Raw genomic sequence first — 22752 nt, 5'->3', positions numbered from 1 at the left:
CATTAAGACATGGCATTAAAAATGCTACCAACTACTGTAAAAAATCAAGGAGCAGTAAAATGGAGCAGTGCAATTAATTTACAGCCCACGGAAAGCCTGGGTGAACAAGGGTGTTTTCAGGAAGTGTTTGAACGAGGTCACGTTTCCTGCCTCCCAAACTGCACGAGGGAGGGTTTCCCAGAGGGTAGGTGCCACTACAGAAAAGGCCCACCATCGGGTTACTTCATGGCGACATTCTGCTCGTTTTGGAGCGACCAGCAAGGCCTCCTCTGCTGATCTGGGATGTTGCCCGGGTATGTACAGAGGAAGGCGCTCTGCTAGGTAACCTGGTCTCAGGTTGTTTAGGGCTTTATATGACAATAACATAACCTTGTACATGGCTCAGTAGCCAATAAGCAGCTTTATGGCTCAGCTGTGATCTGGCCCCAATCCAATAATGCTCAGTCCACTGGCTTATTGACTAGCTTCAATCACAATAGTGGGGAGAGCTTGTGGCCCTGACGGGGAGCAGGGAATCAATAAAGGTAAAAGGGGAGAGCTGTACAGGGGCTCGCCTTGTTCCTGCTTTCCCCTCGATGTGCTCTTCGGGGCACCTGAGGCTTCTCATTTATTTACTGATAATGTTATACGGGGTAGGTGGGTGGCGTTCTTTTTTTATGGTGCAGGATTACCTAGGCCAGGGGTAACTGAAACAGTGTGTTGCAGTGGTGAGAGCAGCCTTCCCCACCCTGGCGCCCTTCGGATATTTTGGGCCCCAGTTTCCATCAGCCCTAGCCAGCACGGCTGGCGGTCAGGGACTCCAGGAGCTGCAGTCCAAAATACTGGCAGGGGCGCCGGCTCCTGATCTGTCACAACAGATACAGGAGTATGCGTGACGCAGTCAAGGCACTGCAGTAAGCGACTCCAAGCGTTTAATGATGTCGCTAGGACAGATGGGGAAGGGGATGCAAGAAGGGCCGCCCTGGATAAGGCCAGAAGTCCGGCGTCTTGCTTCTGACAGCGACCCGCCAGACACAGGCCTCTGAGAAGCCCTGGAGCTGGGTGTGAGGGCAACGGCCCCCGCCTGCTGCTTTCAACCAACTGGTATTCAGTGATGTGATTGCCACTGACTCCGGGCGTTGCACATAGACCCACTGTCCTCCACAAATTTGCCTGGCCTCCTTTTATAGCCATCTAAGCTGGTGACCACACTACAGTGCATTCGCTGTGTGAGGAAATCCTTCCATTTTATTGTCTGAATCTCCTTCCCGTCCATTGAATCTCCCAAACACTGAATCTCCCAAACACACACTGGCTGGCCGGCCAACCACCCCCACCAGCAGAAGGAAGCATCGTGGCCAAGCGTGGTCAGGCAGGTGGTGGTGGGGTCTCCTGTGGGCTTGGGCAAGTGAGGGGGAGGGGGACTTCATCAGAGACATGGGCCCACCGGCAGCACTACATTGAGGGCCCAACTGGAATCTGCCGCTGGCCCTGACCACAACTTTCATCATCCCTGACCACTGGCCATGCTGGCTGGGGATGATGGAAGTTGTAATCCAACACTTCTGGTAGATGCCAGGTTAGGGAAGGCTATTGTACACACCCACCTGAGAGCACGTCCCATTAAGCAGACACGTGTCAGATGGCATCATTAGCCTTGCCTTTCTTCTAAACGAACCAACCCCCCCCCCCCCCCCCCGGCAAGGTTGTAAGATCCAGCCGACCATCATCCCCAGCTATGGGGCCACGATAGAAAGTTACAACAAATGTGTTTCCTCCCACGGCTGCAAAGCCATGAGCACTGGGCTGTAGGCTTTTAGCCAGAAACAAGAGACGCACCCGCTGAAAGCCTCAACTCACCCAAGGCTGGGAGCAGCCGGAGAAAGGCACTCTTGTTCCTCTGCTTCGTGATGTGGAGTACATAGTAGAGTCCAATCTCACAGGCGATGCGGTGCTCCTGCAGAAATCTAGGGCACAGAAAGGAAAGCTTAAGCTGCCGCCTCTGCTATTTAGCCTCTGCTATTTACATGAATGAAATGGATTCAAGCCTCCCTAATTACAAACACCTTTGTGGTTTTAGTCCCTTTCTCCATGCACTGAGAGGCACGCAAGCGATGTCGCCCTGCAAGAAGTGACCTTGTTTCTTCCTAGATCCTATGTGGAATTGACATGTCTTATTGACATGTCTTCATTTCAAAATTGATATTTATCTATGTATTTAAGCCATTTTAATCCAGCCCTTCAGCACAAGTGCTCTCAGGACAGCTAGCAAATCCAACAACCTTGCAAGGCAGGAGTTTATGTACAAAATATCCCTTTAATAACTTGTTTAATCATTCATCTTGTCTCTAGTGTTGGTGCCCACCTCATGACTAAGCCTCTTACACCAAGGTAGTAGTAGGTTTTAAAATATTCCAAGAGACTTGGTGGCACCAGCAAAAGGCCAGCTTGTCGAACTCCCAAGTTATGGTGGCAGAGAGTTCCTTAGGACCTGAAATATAAGCCTTTGTTAAAAATAAGAAACCCCGTAGGTGGGATTGCCCAGTGGAGCAGCAGTTTCCCCATCGGTGGTAGCAGTGTCGGGGAGAGAAAATCCCCCCAAACCTCGAGCTGGCTCTGGAACAAACCCTAAGTCTCTTTTCGACCTCAGCCCGAGGGAAGGGGGTGACTCCTGCCCTGCTCCTTCCCCTGCGTAGCTCTTGGTTTTCTCTCAGACCAGAAGGAGACATGGACATCCCTTCTCTTCAGCCTCTGCCTTTTAAATGCAGCTTTCCCCTGCCTTGCCCATGAGTAGGACCTAGCTGACAAATGCTTCACAGTCAAGATGACACACTTAGGAAACATTTCAGGGATGGCAGCTGGGTACGGTGCTGGGCCCTTGTCTTCCGAAGGCAGCTTCTGATCCACGGTGAATGTGTAATCATCCACCACAAAGGACATCAACATAGGTAAGAACTTGGTGATCAAGTCCACTTCCTGAGAAACAGACAGAAAATGAGGGTCAAATGGTGGATGATTTAAAGTCATCGCAGCTGTTTCAGCTAAGAACATGATGCATATCAGAGAGCATTACACATCTGGAAAAGTAAAGCTAATGGCAGATTAACGAACTTCACTCCATTTGAAGTTTGTACTACCTCAGGGAGAGCAAAACTTGCAGGTGTAGAAAGTTCTGCTTGTAGCTTTGGTAAGTTATAAGTAATTTGTTCCTTAAGGTATGAGATGACACTACTGTAACTGATAAAGGTTTGATGACACTGTTATTTATTTACAACATGTGTATACCGCACCACATCTGAAAAGATTCCACAGCGGTGAACAACAAGAGATACAATGAACAAAAGATAAAAAGGTACACTTTGTTTATTTAGTACCTGTCATTAAGGGAATACCTGCTATCCAAATTAACCCTAATTCTGGCTTATGAACCTGGCACTGAATTGACATTTAGGCTTAGTTCTCATGGATGTAGTAAGAAAACAGAAGGTGCGCATCCAAAGTAGATCACAAAGAAGAGAAATGGGTTCTCAGGATGCAAAACTGAATTTACTGTAGGAAGCCTAGCACGTTTTGGCCTTTTTTCTTATTTTAGAACTTCTTCAGGGGGTAAAGAAAAAAGTCTGCAGAATTTTTTCAGCAAAAGATTGTCTCCTGTGTCAGTCTACTGATGACAGGTGTTTTGGCCTACAAAATTGTAGATTGGCACAGGAGACAATCTTTTGCTGATAAAATTCTGCAGACTTTTTTCTTTACCCCCTGACGAAGGCCTAAAAGGTCCTCCTGAAGAAGGCCTCTTTACCCCTTGAAGGCCTAAAATAAGAAAAAAAAAAGGCCAAAACACATTGAGCTTCTTATAATAAATTCAATTTTGCATCCTGAGAACCTGTTTCTCTTCTTTGTGATCACTGATGTAGTAAACCTGTGCCCAGATTGTGCCTCCCAACTGCAGAAGTGGGCTCACATGATGGAATGTTCCTCCATGGAAAAAAGTTAAAAAAAAAAATAAAAATCCCTGCACACAGAAAACTAGGATATGAATGAGAAGGCTAGGCTAGCACATTTCTCCTGGACATGTTCATTTTCTTTGTGACAGGAATATTTTGTATGGAGGAGCTGTAAATGGGGTGTGTGTTTGTCTCAAACTGGGGTCTTTGGCACCTTTCCTCTGGCATCACCAGCACTCTAGACCCTCCACCAGCCAGTTAGACCAGGCTCTTTATATTTATCTCTTACTTATTAACAGTATTTATAGGCCACCTTTACAATAGAGACCTCAGGATTGGCTAGCAACAAGAAACAAAATTCAGTAACAGCAAAGCAAATAAGAACAGAACTGGGGTGGGCGACTTGTAAGCAAAAACATCTGGAAGGTTGCAAGTCCCATCATTCCTCACCATTGGCTATGCTGGCTAGGGCTAATAGAGTTGTGGGCCAAAGAATCTGGAGGGCCACAAGTTGCCCACCCCTGCAAGAAGTATAATATACCACAAAAAACGTACGTCTCAAAGAGTAAAGCCAGTGGAAAGCTAAGACAGCTTAAAGGTCCAAGGAAAATAAAAAGGTATTTGCTGGCCTCTGGAATGACAACAAAGCAGGTACCAAATCAGGCTTCCAGTCAAAACTTCCTGTCTGTTAGAGCAATACAACAATGGAACCCATTACCCAGGGAGGTAGTGGGCTCTCCCACACTGGAGACATTCAGGATGAAGCTGGACAGCTGTGTCAGGGATGCTTTGACTTGGACTCCTGCACTGAGCAGGGGGTTGGACTTAATGGCCTTATAGGCCCCCTCCAACCCTACTATTCTATGATTCAATGATCTTGGGTGCCACCACCAAAAAGGGCCTCTCTATTGGGAATGGACGCCCTCTAGGCTGCAGTGCTAGCCTGAGTGCAGTCAGCTGACCCCAGAGGCTGAAAATTATTAGCTGAGCTCCCAAACCAACAGAGAGGCACCAGGCCCTATAGAGCAGTTCTTTCTAGGCTGGTCCAGCAGTCTGAGCAACTTGTTTCATCGAGCAGCTATGCAGACTCTCTCTCCCCCCTCTCCCCTTGTACCTGCCCTGCTCTGCCTCCAATCTGGTATTTGACCTCCTACCTTTGGCCCACGTGATGGTCGCCTTACCTATGTCAGACCCAGACTCCATCAGCCTGTTGCAAGTGAGGCCCCGGGCCCAACAGAAGAGCTCAGCGGTGTGTGTCTGAAGCAGTCCAGCCCTGCCGCAGGCTGACAATTTCAAGGGAGAACAAGACCTTAAGACACCACAGGCAGCTGCAAATAGTTCACACGGGAAGCTTACCATTTTGGGTTCCTTGAAGATCTGGCTGTCAATCATGTCCCAAGCTCCCTGACCCAGGGACAGCATCCTCAATAGAAGAAGAAGATCGGGGCTTTCCTGAATGACAAGCATTTAATTACCTCCCTTGTCAGTTCTCTATCTGTTGCTACCTTATCCACAGGTCCTTTATTTATTTGCTTTCTCCAAGGTGCTCAAGGTGGCGTACATAGACCTCCCCTAATTTTAAGCCTGGTAACAACTCTGTGACGTAGTTTAGACTGAGAGTTGCAGACCGGCCCAAGGTCACCCAGAAAGCTTCACAGCCAAGTGGGGATCTGAACCTGGGTCTTTCCAGTCATAGTCCAAAATTTTAAACCAGCCTTCCCTGACCTGGTGCCCTCCAAAGGTTGTGGACTACAACTCCCAGCATTGGCCATGCTGGCTGGGGCTGATAGGAGTTGAAGTCCAAAACATCTGGAGGGCACCAGGTTGGCGAAGCCTGCTCGAACTGCTACATTACGCACCAGCCACCCTGAGTGGATGCGGCCCATAATGCTGACGCCCTCACTGCTACACGGCAATGGCTTGTACAGCCAGACAACCCATGACTGCAAATCTATCCTCCCCATTTCCAGAGTCCAGGTTGTAAGTATGCTGGATGAGATGGGCCACTGGTCTGACCTGGCAAGGTAGCTCGTTCAGACTTCGAAAGACTTAGATAAATTCCTGGCATACATGTTCATAAGCCATGACAACTAAGAATGGAACCTCCATGAACGAAGATCTCTCAGTACCAGATACCGGAGACAAGCATGGGAAGACTCAGTAGACCTGGTTGTGGTCTACTCAGAAGCATCTGATTGGGCACTAAGGGAGAAAGGATGCTGGACAAGACAGAACTTTAGCCGGATCCAGCAGGGTTCTTATTTATACTTCTATCCTGCTTTATAGCCTCTTAGGGCGGGCAGGTTGTGGCCCTCCAGATGTTTTGGCTACAACTCCCATCATCTCACACAATGGGCTATGCTGGGTGTGGCTGACGGGAGTTGTAGGTCAAAGCACCTGGAGCATCACAAAGTGGTTTACAAAAGATTATCGAACTAAAATTACACTCAGATCTCATACAGGTACAGAAATCACATGATATCCCCCCAGAACCAGGACTATCTCTGTAGTTTCTTAAAGAGAGAAGGTGACCATTTCTGCTTTGGGCTAGGCAGCACCAAGCCCTTAGGGGACTGGCTAACAACTAGATTTACTCTGATGAGGGGACAGAGGACAGCAGCCAGGTCTGACCCCTTTCCCAACATGTATTGCTGAACAAGTCCCATTTCCACAGCGACTAACCCCTGCTTCTCCGCATCTCTCTTGGTCCTCTGTTGGCAACTGGAGGACGTCGACCAGGATTCCTCAGTGGGGCCAGATGGGGCCTTGCGACCTCCAGTTGCTCCCTCCACCCTGAGAGACACCAATCTCTCACTCACCCTGGGTAACATATCCTGCCCGACCAGCTCTTGCAAGTGGCGGATCGTACTCAACGCCAAGGTATTGATGGCAAACGGGTCGCACAAAATCATGGATAAGTCTCTGGCGGGGTGAGAGAAACAGAAAGCAACAGCACATCAAACAACACATAACAACCACCCACAGAGGTTCTGGATCAAGCAAGAAGATTATTTTAGTCCCTGAAAGCCACGAAGGCTGGGTTTCAGATCTTGATTCACCACGATCTCTGAAAAGATTTGATGATAATTTATACAGCACCATCTTTAAAAATGTTTGCCAGGTCCCTGCCCCCAAAGGGCTTACAATCTGAGAACAGATAAAGGTAAACAATCTGAGAACAGATACAGGGAAACAAGAACAGAAGAGGGAACCGGAGGCAGGGCTGAACAAGGGAAGAATATGTGATTCACATAAGGGAAACAAGCCAGGCTGGGCTTGGAAGAAAATCAGTTTCTTGCATTAAATCATGCATGGCATGGAGAAAGTGGATAGAAAGAAGTGTTTTTCTTCTTCTCTCATCATACTAGGATTTGGCTTGCCCAATGCAACTGAATGGCTGGAGATTTAGGATAGAATATCAAGATATATGTGGTCATGGCCACTTGTTTTGATGGCTTTAAAGGGAAAGTAGGCAAATTCATGGAGGAGAGATCTATCACTCTCTCTAGTGATGAATTCAGCTGCTGAGCACCAACAGCATTGATCTCCTTCTCATGGCTGTGTCACAGGATGGGGTGTGAGAGCCGGGGGGGGGGGGGGCAGGCTTATCCCATCAGTATACCATGCTTTATCATGATATTGGAACACAGCCATTACCTTTGAAAATAATAAAACACCCTTCTCTCTAGAAGGACACATACAAATGAGCATGACTAGATGTTTTTTCCATTTAAATTTAGCAAGTATTACATCTGGGGGATCTCAGACTCCTAAGTGGACACTTTTGTCATACGTAGATGAGATTCCCAAAGGGAGACCCCCCCATTTGGTTTTGGGTCCCAGCACACCTCCACGCAACTCAGCTTCTTTGGGCAACAGGCCCCATTCAAACCTAATTCCTCTACAAGGACTTCCTCCAATACCATCTTACCAGCACAGGGGGAAGTTGGGGCTGAACACCAATATCACCTCTGAAACCTCTCCCCCACTTTTCAAAACGTTTCTTCCTTGAACTTCCTGCCTCAGGAAGGATTTCTAGTAACGCAAAACCTGGCATGCAACACTATAAACATTGCCAGGTCTTAATTAAAGGCACGGGGGATTTTTTTAACAGTCTCTGTGAATTTAATGACATTGTGGAGTGTGAGAGAAAAAAGATCGGGCTGCCAATTTAAGAGCGCTCACCCCAGGACTTGCTCTTGTCCTTTCTTCACTCCATCGAGGAAGCCCTGCAGCTCTCGAGCCCGCTTGTTGTCGACAAATTTCTCTCGAATGCAGGCATCCAGGCACCAAGTAAACTTCCAAGGAAGCAAAACATTAATTGCATTCAGGCACCAAATAAGTTGCATCCAGGCACCGAGTAAACTGCACCAAGTAAATTGCATCCAGGCACCAAGTAAACTGCACCAAGTAAACTGCATCCAGGCATGGAGAAAATTGCATCCAAGCATGGAGAAAATTGCATCCAAGCACCAAGTAAACTGCCGAGGAAGCAAAACATTTTAACACATTCTACAGAAACTCGCACATGTAGAAGAGACAGATTCTCCCACTTCAGCAGAAACAGGTTTCCTTATATCTATACAATCTCGAAAGAAGACAAGGAGAAAGAGGTACAGTTGAAAAGTGTCCAGCAACTGCCAAGTGTAGCAGGTAGGCCCAGTCCTTGTGCTTGTACCTTGTGGCAGGGGTCAACCGTGCAGATCTCGCTGATGTCGAGGTCGTGCAATGACATCAAGAGCTCCGCCCGCAGCGTGCAGTAATGGACATTGCGCGTCCGGAGGAACAGGGTCCGCAGGAACTGCAGCACCATGTCGTAGAGCTTTACGTTCTTCCCGATCATCTGGGTGAGCTTTTGAACCACCTTCACCCCCAAAAGGACAAGAAACTTCAGGGTCAGAGTACCGTCATAATGTGCCAATTCCTAATTCTGGCTTATCATGAACTAGCAAGCCTGATGATGCCCAGTGGGCTAACTACTCCTGCTTGGCAATTCCTACCAGTAGGAGTGGCTAAACCAGGGAACCTCTGTCCATGGTTTCCCTAGTATGATGCCCAAACCATGATCCCTGGCTTGTTGCTTCCTTGACAAGCCAGAGTCACATGCCAGGGTTTCATAGAATCATAGAATAGTAGGGTTGGAAGGGCCTATAAGACCACTGAGATGCTGCTCAATGCAAGTTCGTTCTTGGCTTATGATTCTGGCTTGTTAGGAAACAAGAAAAAAGCCAAAGATCCCAGTTCAGATGTCATGCTAAACCAGAGGTGAGGAACTTAGGTGGCTCTGGGGGGTAATTCAACCCCCTCCTCAAACCCACCAGGGGCCATACTATTCCGCACCGCAACTGCCACTGCCACACCACTGATTTTGCCACCAAAATTTGTCAACGTGGCAGCAAAAAAGCTGCAAAGTTCCTTTAAAACAAGGAGAATGCTGGCCTTATTAGGAAGCAGCATCATGCTCCCAGGAGAGTTCTGGGAGTACAATTCTGCTTCCCAACAACGCACATGCTCCCTGCACGCCTTATTTTAAAGGAAAATCACAGCAAATTTGGCGGCAGCAGTGGGGAAGCAGAAGGGGCCACAAAAACGGCCAGGAGGGCTGTATGTTGCCCACCCTGCATTAAACCATGGATGGAGACTCCCTAGTTTGTATAGATGCTCCCAAGCAGGACTGATTGAGCAGTGCGCACAAGTATGCCGCTTGTTACTAGGGATGTACAAAAGTCACTTACCTTTTGCAGATTATGTTGATGGTGGGGGGGGAGGCGCTCTGTCCCTCCCCCCAGAATCCTGGCCGGCTGGCCGGCTGTGCTCTGCAGGGATTCTGCGGAGCCGCCGGCCGGCTCCGCCAGCAGCTGGTCATCCGGCCGCTGGCTAGCAGGGACGCAAATGGCGGTGGCCGTAGCCGCCGCCGTTTGCGTCCCTGCAGTCAGCCGTGATAGGCTACGTAAATGTTTATGTAGCTTATCACGGCTGACTTTAAAAAACAACAACAATGCGCATATGCAAATGGCGGCGGCCACGGCCGCCGCTATTTGCATTCCTTATTTTGGCACGTCTTAGTCTACGTCAAGATTTACGTAGACTAAGACGGCGAAAATAAGGGGAACACAAATAGTGTAGCGGACGTGTTTTTGGTTTTTTTTAAAAAAAGTCAGACGTGATAGGCTACGTAAAGATTTACATAGCCTATCACGTTTTTTTAAAAAAACCTAGCCGTGATAGGCTACGTAAATCTTTACGTAGCCTATCACGTCTTTTTTTTTTTTTTAACTGGAAATGGCGGTGGCGGCGGCCGGTCAGAAGACCGGCCGCCACCGAACCGCCACTGGAGACGCCGCCGCCAGGAAGATCTGCCCCAGGTAAGTCTCGTCCCGGGGGGTGGGCGGGGGGTGGCAGACCGTTCCGCCACCGATTTGGGGGCCCCGAATGCGGTGGTATTCGGCCTCCCCGAGATCCGTGGCGGAATTCTCTGACATCCCTACTTGTTACTACAGAATTCTGGCTCATCATGACATCTGAACCAGCCCTATAAAAGAGGATTAAAATTAAGGCAGCAACATTTTAGTAGATTGTATTCCACCTAAGTGGAGAATCTGAAGCCGGGTCTCCCCAGCCCAGGGCTTGCCCAATCCTCCTGAGAGTTTCACAGCTGAGCATGAATTGTTTATTTAGCATGACGTTTATCTTCAATCTTTCTGCCAAAAGCTCTGGGCAGAATATGTAGTTCTCCCCTCTCCCGTTTTATCCTCACAACGATCCTGTAAGGCAGAGGTAAGAGAGTGGTAAGAGAGAGTGTATGTGACTGACCCAGGATCACCCAGCGAGCTTTGTGCCTGAGTGAAGATTTGAACCCAAGTCTTCCAGGTCACAGTCTGACACTGTATCACACTAGCTTGCCAGTGACTAGAACCTTGTTTATCACACCCGAGCTCACTGCTCAAGCCAGCTGGTTCTCCTCCTTGGCTCTTACCTCTCCCTGGCGCCTCATTTTGGGAGAAGGGCTGAAGAAGTTGTGCAGGACAGAGAGATCGCTGCTGAACAGGGCGTTCTCTTTTTCCAGGATGTACTGCTTAAGTAGCGGGGACACCTCATCACCAAACAGGGCCTGGTTATCCTGCCAGATCTGACGTTTCACCTCCATTGCACACGCTTTGTACAGATCTTTGTCAGCCATCACCAATTTCAGCTTCTTTTCGGGAACCTGTGGCCGGCCACGTGGTCAGAAGAGAAATGGAAGGGGAGCTAACTTCCCAAATCACATCCTGTTTCACACATGGAATTTTTGTCACAGTGCTCCCTTGCCACTTCAAATTGCTTAGGACTCCAGGATTGCTTGAAACCCTACTCCCCCTGCCCCTGAAAAAAGCAGCCATAGTAGTCTCCATCTGTTTATGATGCTGATATTTTCTCTCCTCCGCAGCTATGGGCTTGAAAGTGTAGTGGCAATACTTGCTAGACGCTTTCAAGTTAGGGAGTGGAGGGATGGGATGACAACAGAACTTTTAGTCTCCCACAGAGCTCCATGCTCTCTTCCCATGATAAGAGTAGCAAAATAAATTGTGCACAATCTGCAGGGATGTGCACACAGGCTTAATTTGCATAACGTATGCATATTTCGGAATTTATCTATTCTTGGGACAGAATTTGGGCCTCATGTTAAGATAATCTCCTCCATGGAGGGGAGAAAGGTAGGAATATGTTGGATGTACTCTTACCACTGAGCTACACCTCTTTCCCAAATATATATTTAGTGTTAACATAGGCAGCTGCCTTACACAGAGCATTTGTTCATCTAGCTCAATGCCGTTAATACCAGGGGTGGGGAGCCTGTGGCCCTCCAGATGTTGTTGGACTCCAAGTCCCATCAGTCCCAGCCAGCATGGCCAATGGTCAGGGATAATGGGAGGTGAAGTCCAACAACATATGGAAGGCCACAGGTTCACCACCCCAACTTTACCTATTTGATGTGTACCAAGAAAAATGGCACTCAAGGTGGCTTACGATCACAAATAAAACTTGATTAAAATAACAAATGCATTAAAACATAATTAAAAACACAACCTCAACATAAAAACAGCATCCACCCCAAGAGAGACGCTTCCACACCAAAGGCCTGCTTGAATAAAAAGGTATTTGCCTGCTGGCAGGACGACAGCAGAGGGGGAGTGAACCTAGCATCCCTCAGCAGGGAGTTCCACAGCCTGGGAGCAGCCACTGAGAAGGCCCTGTTCCGCATTGCTACCAGGGGTCTACACTAACTGGCAGTGGCTTATTCGGGGTTTTAGACAGGGGTCTTTCTCAGCCCTACCTGAAGATGACAGGGATTGGAGCTCGGACCTTCTCCATGCAAAGCATATGCTCTACCACCACACCTACAAGAATGCTGCTGAATTCTATGCCCAATACCAATTTCGGTGCCTGGGAATACTATGGACACCAATTAGGAGGAGTTGGTGACACCAAAGAGTAAATGGCAGCCATTGTCAATAGCTACCTTGGGCAGGTGTTTCATGACACACATCACCACAGGCTGGATGGATGGCATCTTGACTAAGGGGAAGCTCTTCTCCAGCAGATCTTCCAGCTTTTTGTACCTGGAGCATGGAAGAACAAAGAGCAAACCATTTTTAACACTGTTGCAGTCAGTACTGCCACCCATCGGGAGGAAGACACCCTCTCTGCATCAGTGTTATGAACGCACCTTTCTTCGGCTTTTCCTTCAGAGGCAATGGCTGAGACCCTCTCCAGCAGTTTCTCCCTCAGCTCATCGAACACTGACTGGTGGAACTCCAGCCTGGGGGTGCCATGGAGGTCCAGGAATGGTAGAGCAGACTGGAGGGAGGGCAACAGGATGCCATTTTCTGTCTGTCAAAATCATGTGCCATGTTAATACAGCTTGTGGTAGGTATTTCTCATATTGCTAATGACACTCAGAGCTAATCTTTTCTACACATAGCACATGGTGAAGCCTTTCCTGGACTGAACTACTTTCAACTGCAGATGACGAAAACTCATATCTGAATACTCACTCACAAAAAATCTCCCAGTATACAGAAAAGCGGAGTGTCAGGAAAGAGAGCTCTAAGCCAGCTTCCTATGTGAAGAGTGATTTTTAACATATGCATACACACACACACACACACATACATACATATATATATATATATATATATATATATATATATAAACAAACAAACATAGGACAACCCCCCACCCCCCATCAGTAGTCCAAGAAAAGCTGTATGATGGATTTCTGTTGCAGGCCGATGGGCTCAGGGAGAGATAATTTGAGTCAATAAAACATAAATGAGTACATCTTAAGCTGCAGTGATCATGGGAACGGGCCATTAAATTTATCACCCCACCTCTGCCTGCTACATGGATTGACTGCATCTTTGGGTCAAAGAGGGTATTATTGGTAATAAGGTGGATAAATTGGTTCATGATGGCAACATGCTTTGGGACTAAATTAGATCTTCATCAGGAGATGCAGTTCATAGAGAATGTCTTGTACAAATTAGCTGCATTTCAGAATTATTATTATTAATTTCCATGGCAAATTGACTTCTGCAGCTTCCAATTATATCCTCCTTGAGCTCTAGCAAGTGGGTGTTATGTCCTTGTTGTTGTACGCTGACTTTTTGGGGGCAGGGGAGTTCCCAACTTTCTAAATAGAAGCTATATGAAATGCACGTGTGTATTTGGAGCGGGACATGAAAGGAAGCAGAGTCATGATTGCTTTTTCAGGGGTCTGAATTGTGAAGAATGAGTCCTATGCCACCTTGAGAAGGCTCCAACCTTAAAGGCAACCTAACAATAATCTTAAAATAAAATAAAGCATGCAGCTACCAACGCAAGGGCTCTTTTTGAACCTCTTTAGAAATGGGAAGAGCTGGGGGGGGGGTCATCCCACTCCCACCATCCCCCTTGCAGGTATAACATCTGAAAGAGCCAAAACTAAGCACTGGGGGAGTGTCCCTTATTGCAGAAAGCAACAGTCCAGATCAAATATTAATTTGCAGTCTTCACACTGTAACTAAAGCCAACTTACATGCAAGTCGGGTGGTGGGGTGAAGAGTGTGCGTCTGTGATGGTTTCAGGATGCAGTCCTAAGCACGCTGACTAGATAAGAGGAGTTAGCCTTATTGAACTCAATGGGACTTACTTCTGAGTAAATATGCTTAGGACTACATTGTCACAGGGTGAGAGAGTGGCCTTGGCCCAATGAGAGAACACTTGCTTTACGTCCAGAAGGCGTCAGGCTCAATCTCAGGCATCTTCGTCTAGAACAGCCTTCCTCAACCTGGTGCCCTCCAGATGTGTTGGACTACAGCTACCAACATCCCCAGCCAGTATGGCCAATTGTGGGACTTGCATGTTTTAAAGTCCTGGAGAAGGCTATCAATGGCTACTAGTCCTGATGGCTATGTGCTACCTCCAGTACCAAAGACGGTATGCCAATGTACACCAGTTGCTGGGCAACATGGGCAGCAGGGTGCTGTTGCGCTCATGTCCTGCTTGTGGGTTTCCAGTCGACAGATGGTTGGCCACTGTGTGAACAGAATGCTGGACGAGATGGACCCTGGGTCTGATCCAGCAGGGCTCTTCTTATGGTCTTGGTCCAAAACATCTGGAGGGTACCAGGTTGGGGAAAGCTGATCTAGGAGTACCAGGTAACAGGTGATGGGGAAAATCTCTCTCTCTCTCTGCCTGAGACCTGGAGAGCAGCTGCCAGTCTGAATAGACAATATACTGATATAGATGTAAAGTTAATTAATTACTTCTTTGGGGGATAAAATCAAAGGCCACTTCCTATGACTGGGGAAGGGAGAAGAGAAGCATTTTGTCCATGCTCAGAGGCACTGCTGCCTTCACTCCATTAGGCCACTCAAGCATTCCAGGCCTTGCACAGGATTACGGTGGGGGGACAGGGAATGCAAGGGGTGCCAAATTCTGCACCTGATGGGTTAAATAATTACTTCTTTGGGGGATAAAACCAAACAGAACAGTTCAACATATAATAACTGGTCTGATTCAGTATATAGCAGCTTCCTACGATTGGGGGGGGGGAGAAGCATTTTGTACATGCTCAGAGGCACTGCTGTCCTCACGGTATTAGGCCACTAGTTCCAGGGCTTGCACAGCCTGCAAAGGGTTATGGCGGGAGAACGGGGGCCGCGAGGAGCGGCGAGTTCGGGAACTGGCGGCGCCTTATGGGTGAAATAATTACTTCTTTGGGGGATAAAACCAAACAGAACAGTTCAACATACAACACATGGTCTGATTCGGTATAAGGCAGCTTCCTATGATTGGGGGGGGGGGGGGAGAGAAGCATTCTGTCAATGCTCAGAGACACTGCTGTCCTCACACTATTCGGCCACTAGTTCCAGGGCTCGCACAGCTTTCTATTAATTCCAGGTCTTGCACAGCCTTCTGCTGGTTCCAGGTCTAGCACAGCCTTCCGTGAGCTGCAGGGCTTGCACAGCCTGCAAAGGGCCATGGCGGGAGAACGGGGGCCGCGAGGAGCGGCGAGTTCGGGAACTGGCGGCGCCTTATGGGTGAAAAAATTACTTCTTTGGGGGATAAAACCAAACAGAACGGTTCAACATATAACACATGGTCTGATTCGGTATAAGGCAGCTTCCTATGATTGGGGGGGGGGAGAGAAGCATTCTGTCCATGCTCAGAGGCACTGCTGTCCTCACGCTATTCGGCCACTAGTTCCAGGGCTCGCGCAGCCTTCTATCAATTCCAGGTCTTGCACAGCCTTCTGCTGCTTCCAGGTCTAGCACAGCCTTCCGTGAGCTGCAGGGCTCGCGCAGCCTGCAAAGGGCCGTGGCGGGAGAACGGGGGCCGCGAGGAGCGGCGAGTTCGGGAACTGGCGGCGCCGTCCGGGGTTCATCCCTATGGCAACGGGAGGGAAGGAGGGAGGCCCACCCACCTGGAACTGCTCGATGGCCTTGAGCGGCTCCGTGCAGTTCGTCAGCGTCTCCTTCAGGTCTTCCCCGTTGGCCACCCCGAGCTCCTGCAGCCCGGCAAACATGACGCGGGCCCGCCGCCGCCGCCTCGGGGCCCGCCCGCCTCCCAACGGCCGGGGTCCGTTCCCGTATCCGCCCCTCCTGGGCGCCGCGTTGCGCGGCGCTCCCGTGTCCTCCCGGAAACCGCTCCCCGGGCGCGAAAGGTTCCGCTTTGGGCTGAGGTGGAAGTAGTCTCATTTCCATCCTACAAGCTTTGGAATGGGGGGGGGGGGAAGAGAGAGAGAGAGAGATTCTTGGATTAGCCTGGGACCAGTTCACCACCACCACCTACCATAAAAGTGTCCAATATGCGCTGGGTGCAGAAAAGGGCGCCTGAAATGATCAGGGGGCTGGAGCATCTCCCCTATGAGGGAAGGTTGCAACAGCTGGGATTGTTTCGCTTGGGAAAAAGTCTAGTAGTGGGAGACCTGATAGAGGTGAACAAAATTATGTACAGTGTGGAGAATGTGGATAGGGAGACATCTTTCTCCCTCTCATAATACTAGAACCCAAAGGGGTCATCCCATGATTTTATTTCATGTATTTATTTATTACATTTCTATCCTGCCTTTCCCCTTCTTTCAAGGACCCCAGCCGAGACGGCTTACATGGCCCTCCTCCTCCTCCTCTCCATTGTATCCTCTCAACAACCCTGTGAGGTAGGTTAGGCTGAGTGTCAGTGATTGGCCCAAAGTCTCCCAGTGAACTTACAAGTGGGGACTAGAACCCAGCCCAGCACTCTAACCACTACGCCACACTGGCTCTGAAGCTGAACGGTGGGAGATTCAGGACAGATAAAAGGAAGTGCTTTTTCACACAGCACAGACTTAAACTATGGAATTCATTACCACAAGACGTAGGGATGGCCACCAATTTGGTTGGCTTTAAAAGCGGGTTACACAAATTCCTGGAGGAGAAGGCTGTCAATGGCTACTAGTCCTGATGGCTCTATGCTACCTCCAGTACTACAGGCAGTCTGCCTATGTACACCAGTTGCTGGGGAACATGGGTGGGAGGGTGCTGTTGCACTCACGTCCTGCTTGTGCGTTTCCCGTTGGCAGCTCGTCGGCCACCATGTGAACAGAATGCCAGACTAGATGGACCACTCCTCTGCTTGATCAAGGACGTCCAATTTCTGTACTCTCAGGAGCCAATCCATCTATTGTCTTGACAGTCATCCAAAGGCTGGAAGCATATATTTCCACACAAACTGGCACACACCCCTTTCAGGACTTGAGCAGTCAAGTTTTATTATACAGTTGGTGTACAGATGTGCTCAGGTATAGCTTGGGCATTAGCCTGTATCTATAAAAGCCCGTGATTCTCCCGTCCATCACAAGTTCGGCCACACTCTTAACAAATGCTTCGTTTTGTAAATTCTTTGGGGGTTCCTTTTCACCAAGAATATCTTTGAAAAGGATGCAACTTCCAATTAACGAAGGTAGGTTCGGTTCTCCGGATCTAGCTATGTACCATCGGGCCTAAATACTGCCTTGTACTAAATATTGGTCTTTTCCACTTAGATTAGATTTTTCACCGTGGTCAGTGTTGGAATCTTCTTGTCTGGAGCCCCTCTTTAAATGGATGGCATTAGGTTCTTGGCATATTAAGACAGACAGAGCTCCTCCCACAATTTTGGCAGTTAGAGAAGGGTAGCTTATAATGTCACGTCAATTACAGTTTGACTCATTTTCCCATACTAAATTGAGTTTATGGGGAAATCCAGATTTAAGAATTGCAAAGAAAATGTTTTTATGGCAGACTTGGACAGATAAAATGATATTTACCCTGGATCAGTTAGTGGGGGTTGATGATGCATTTGTTATTTTCAACGTTGTGAGATCAGTTTGATTTGCCTGCTACAGCGGAATGGCAGTACTTGCAATTGAAACATTTGTTGGTATCTATATTCAGTCCTGCTGCTTTTACTGCTTCCAAGTCTCCTTCACTACTGGAAATACTTATTGAAGCTGATCAGATATATCGACCTACGATTCATGTTTATAAATACTTACTATCAATGAATAAATATGATACAAGTGGTTTACAGCAGGAATGGAACAGGGAATTGAAACGTCCTGTTTTGTTTAATCAATGAACTGCTGTTTTGGCACCTGTATTGGACATCTCAACAGATCTTTCGTTACACCTTATTCAGCAAAAACTTTTGTTTCAGGACTATTGGATACCACAACGACTTTTTAATAAAGGTTTGTCAAATTTGGCTAATTGTTGGGGGTGTAATGCATTTCAATGCTTCTTTTATTCATATGTTTTGGAAATGCCCGATGGTTGCCTCCTTTTGGAAGGAAGTTATTATACGGACAAATTTTGTATTGGAAAGCTCTTTAATATTTACTGATGTAAATGTTCTTTTAAATTACTTACCTGCTTCTTGGAATGTAATACATGGTCAGCGTAAATAGATCTTTCGTGCCCTTTTGGTTGCTAAAAGACTGATACTATGATACCAGAAAGATAAAAGCTCGCTGCCTATAATGCAATGGACTGAAGACTTAACAACGCTAGCAAGATTTGAAAGAGTGGTATATAGGTGTCACTTGCAAATGGACTTATATGTGGATATTTGGTCTGCTTTTATTGAAGTTTATGTGTAACCTATTTTTTTCCTCTTTTTTCCTCTTTCTAGAATATTGTAATAATTTGAGACTGAGGGTTTTAGAATATGTTGTTATTATTTTTTCTTTTTTGGTTTAGTTATGTTTTTTATTTGTTTCTTTTGTTTGTTGAAATGCACAAGAAATAAAGGGCTCACCATTGGCAGGGGTTGCAGCACAAGTTCTTTTTTCCTTGGGGTTTTGGTTTACTGCACTGCTCCTGCAACTTGCAACACCATCAACTGTGTCGAGGCTTCCACTTCTCTGAGGCAGAATTTTGAATTTCTTTTGGCGGCATTTTTGAGCTTTCCTAATCACTGTCAGGTGGCCAAGGGTGCTGCATGTGTTTTCTCTCCCTATTCCACATCTTTCCATTGCTCTGCAGCCTCCCAGGCCACCTGCACTTCCTGAACTGAAAAAGCCCCATGGGAGGAATTGCCTCACAATGTCTTCCTCATGAAGGCTTTAACTGAAGTGCAGGAAGCCGAGGAGGCTACAGGCTGCCACAGAGATGTCTGTACCATGACAGACAGGACACTCATGCACCCTCCTCAGCCACTTCATAAGTAAGGTAAGCACAAGAACCCCAAGTCCAACCCATGGGAATTTCTCCGAAATTTCTCCTCCTTTGAATTTATTTTCAAATGCAATTTCTTTCCTATCAAATTGAATGAGAATGGTAGTAAAATATGTGGGAGAAATTTTTGGCACAGAACCAATTCCATTCCCCCTCTTCACCAACAGTCTGTCAGTGTTCCATGGCCAATGAGAAGACTCTGTCCTCACTGGGTTGTTTTGGGGTTAGCCCCTTAGGGTTTTTTAAAAAATACTTATACAAACTTTGGGGTTTCCTGAGCCAAGCCTACTGACACCTCCATCTTGTGCATAGATGGTGCTTTTGGTTGACATACGCAATGGCACTCACCACTGAACATCAGAAATAAAGAGACCGGTGGCATCACATTTGCATTTTTGTAGTGTTTTACCAATATGTGCATGTTCAGTGGTAATATAGAGGAGTGAGGGGAGAGGCCCAAATGAGCAGAAGTTAATTAATGCTGTGGCAATCCATGCAGGCTCCAATTTTGAAATGAATTCTAGACATTCTCCTAGTTGTTTCAGGAGGAGCGGAATGTGGGGCGAAGTGAACCCACAGAACAATAGAAGGATGGGGTGGGGGAGATGCACTTTTCCCTTTCTGAGCTGTGATTCTATGATTCTGTGGTACCGACAGTGCACTGCTACATCATGAGCAGGATGTGCCCTGACAAATGGCCTAGAACAATGTGGAAAGTGCCAGAGATGTCTAGAATGACAATGAGGACAGATTTCACACCCTCTTGGATGCACAATGATCTGGAGAGTTGTTTTCTCATGGCATGGGAAGTGGGGTTGAGGAGGACTCAGAAAGACCCTTTTAAACACACACAAAATCTTTTTTTCCAGGTCTGCTTAACAAGTGATTCATGTCTAGCTGGATTAACTTAAGTGTAAAGTTTTCCATATTAAATCTTCCTTCCTTTCTCTTTTTTTGTATGCAAATTGGAAGTGCTGATAAATATTTCATGGCAAAATTCATAAATTTAGCAGACGGGGACACAATAGATTAGTATACCTTTCTCTTTCTCTCCCTCAGAGGGCAGATATTTTGAAAATACTTTTTATTCTATTTTTTATATTTATAAATGAAATAAACAGTACCAACAACCTAATTATTTTCTACAGTTTCCCAACACTACAGTATTCTTAGGAGGACACAGCAATAACAAAAAAGAGAAAAAAGAAGAAAAAAGAAAACGAGAAGGAAGAAGAAAGCAAGCAAGAAAATGAAAACAAATATTAAAAAGTTACTTAAAAGGATTAATTTAAACTCCATTACACACAAACTTCAAATAACATTCTACTTAAAAGTTATACCTATAACACTGGCAATATTACAATTCAGTACAGCATAGATAATCAACCTTACATTCAATATCATATATCATCAATCTTATAGCAAGGCAGCAGGCCCGCAATTCATTTCCAATAACCATATATTGCCCTTCAGTTAACATATAATAGTAGAGCTTAACAATTTAACCAGCCAAAAATATTACTAACCAAAGTCTCATAATAATGATAGTAATAATAATAAAAAAGGAAGAGGGCAGATATTTTGGATTGATGAGATCTTGCCCTGAACCAGATGGCCACTCATCACAATTTGTTTGGAAAGGGGAGAGGGGCGGGGGGAAGAAGGCAACCCACAACCCAATAGCCCTAACCCTTCTCATCTGATGTTGTAGGCAGCTGTTTTGCCCTTCTTTGGAAGTGACAAGAAAAGGAAGAATCAGTGCTTGGTTCTCCTCTATATGATTGATATGTAGGGTGGACACTCACATGCTGCCAGAAAAGAAGAAAAAGCACCACCAAAACAACAACAACCAAGGATGAAAGAGGACACACATTTGCATAAAATTTACATATGGTAATTTATAGTTATAGATGCAAATTTGGAAATAACGACTACAGATTAAACAGAAATACAATGCATCTCACACCATAGAGGGCTTTTTGGAAGCATTGGGTTGGCCGTTGTGGGAACACAATGCTGGATTAGATTGACACTTGGTCTGATCTAGCAGGGCTCCTCTTATCTTCTTAACCAGAATTATCAGGGGGGTGCAGTCCAGGGCCGGCCCATGACCTCTGAATGCAGCAGTGGACAACTTGTGGTACTCCAAATGTTTTGGCCTGCATAGGAACATAAGAAGAGCCCTGCTGGATCAGACCAAGGGTCTATGTAGTCCAGCAATCTGTTCACACAGTTGGTCAACCAGCTGTTGACCAGGAACCCACAAGCAGGACATGAGAGCAGCAGTCCCCTCACCCATGTTCCCCAGTAACTGGTGTACATAGGCATGCAGCCTCTGATACTGGAGGTGGCACATAGCCATCAGGACCAGTAGCCTTTGATAGCCTTCTCCTCCAGGAATGTGTCTAACCCCCATTATAAAGCCATCCAAGTTGGTGGCCATCACTACATCTTGTGGCAGTGAATTCCGTAGTTTTGAGTATGAAGAAATACTTCCTTTTATCTGTTCTGAATCTCCCACCAATCAGCTTCATAGGATGACCCCTTTTGGTTCTAGTATTTTGAAAGAGAGAAAAATGTCTACCTGTCCACTTTCTCCACACCATGCATAATTTTGTACACCTCTGTCATGTCTCCCTTTACCCTCCTTTTTTTCCAAGCTAAACAATCCCAGCTGTTGTAACCTTCCCTCATAGGGGAGATGCTCCAGTCCCTTGATCATTTTAGTTTGCCCTTTTCTGCACTTTTTCCAGCTCTACTGTATCTTTAGTTAGGTGTGGTGACCAGAACTATATACAGTTAGTATTCTAAGTGTGGTCGCACCATAGATTTGTATAGGGGCAGTATGATCTTCGCAGTTTTATTCCCAACTGCCTTAAGTTGAGAATATTCTACGACTCCCATCAGCTCTAGCCAGCACAGCAAAGATGAGGTAGGATGGGAATTGCAGGCCAAAACATCTGGAGTGCCACACATTGCCCATCCCTGTTTAAATTATTGAGGCAAAGGACAAGGATCTTCATTCCCCATACAGAAGCTGGCAGGAGAGCCAGTTGAATCTTACTTCAATACTGGTGATAAAATAGCATCCTCCACCATACCTGAGGACAGCAGGCCAATTTAGGGGACCTGAGTAAGCCCCATGGCACACAAAAGTCTGTCTTCCAGCAGAGGGGAACATCTGGGAGGGAGTGCTTAGGACAAACAGCCAGGGGCACAGCTATTGCCCACCTGCCTCCCCAGTATCTGTTGCCTGAGTTGGTTGCTTTCCTCTACCTAATGGTAGAGCAGGCCCTAAAGGGAACATGTTCACGCAAAGGTGAACATGTTTGGAGCTTTTTCATTTTTGGGTGGGGAATGACTATGGAGGAGGGATGATAGGGGCTTATAAAAATTCTGCATGGTATGCAGAAAACAGATATACAGTGGGGCTGCATAAGATTGCAGCCCGGGATAAGTTTTTACCTCCTCTCATAATGCTAGCAGTTGGGTGATCTAATGAAATTGATCCGTTGTAAATTCAGGACAAATACAAGAAAAAAACAAACCCTTCTTCACTCAATGCACGGCCATTGGTTTAGATGGATTTCAAAGGTTATCAGAGGGAGAAG

At 46.8% G+C, this 22752-nt stretch overlaps 1 protein-coding gene across 16 annotated transcripts in view; it reads right to left on the bottom strand.

Moving 5' to 3' along the window:
- Positions 1 to 16022, bottom strand: part of NELFB (negative elongation factor complex member B) — a 48799-nt gene extending 32777 nt beyond the window's left edge. For 15 of the 16 annotated variants that reach the window (XR_014785891.1, XR_014785892.1, XR_014785895.1 and 12 more), the window contains exons 1-10: positions 15871 to 16022; positions 12631 to 12794; positions 12424 to 12523; positions 10900 to 11130; positions 8602 to 8787; positions 8109 to 8404; positions 6743 to 6845; positions 5280 to 5375; positions 2813 to 2955; positions 1840 to 1946 (exon numbers count right to left, since the gene is read on the bottom strand). Coding sequence is in view for 2 of the 16 variants with exons in the window: in XM_084821018.1 (XP_084677144.1) it covers positions 1840 to 1946; positions 2813 to 2955; positions 5280 to 5375; positions 6743 to 6845; positions 8109 to 8404; positions 8602 to 8787; positions 10900 to 11130; positions 12424 to 12523; positions 12631 to 12794; positions 15871 to 15972 (1528 nt within the window). In the remaining 14 variants the exon portion in view is untranslated. The remainder of the gene's footprint in view (positions 1 to 1839; positions 1947 to 2812; positions 2956 to 5279; positions 5376 to 6742; positions 6846 to 8108; positions 8405 to 8601; positions 8788 to 10899; positions 11131 to 12423; positions 12524 to 12630; positions 12795 to 15870) is intronic. The other variant, XM_084821020.1, reaches the window with a different exon arrangement.
- Between the last annotated feature and the right edge of the window lie 6730 nt (positions 16023 to 22752).

The sequence above is a fragment of the Heloderma suspectum genome, chromosome 14, assembly GCF_057233095.1.
Source record: "Heloderma suspectum isolate Gila_16-S chromosome 14, 16-S_ref, whole genome shotgun sequence".
NCBI lineage: Eukaryota > Metazoa > Chordata > Lepidosauria > Squamata > Helodermatidae > Heloderma > Heloderma suspectum.
Note: the sequence above shows the minus strand (reverse complement) of the source record. Positions and strands in the feature narration are given on the sequence as shown.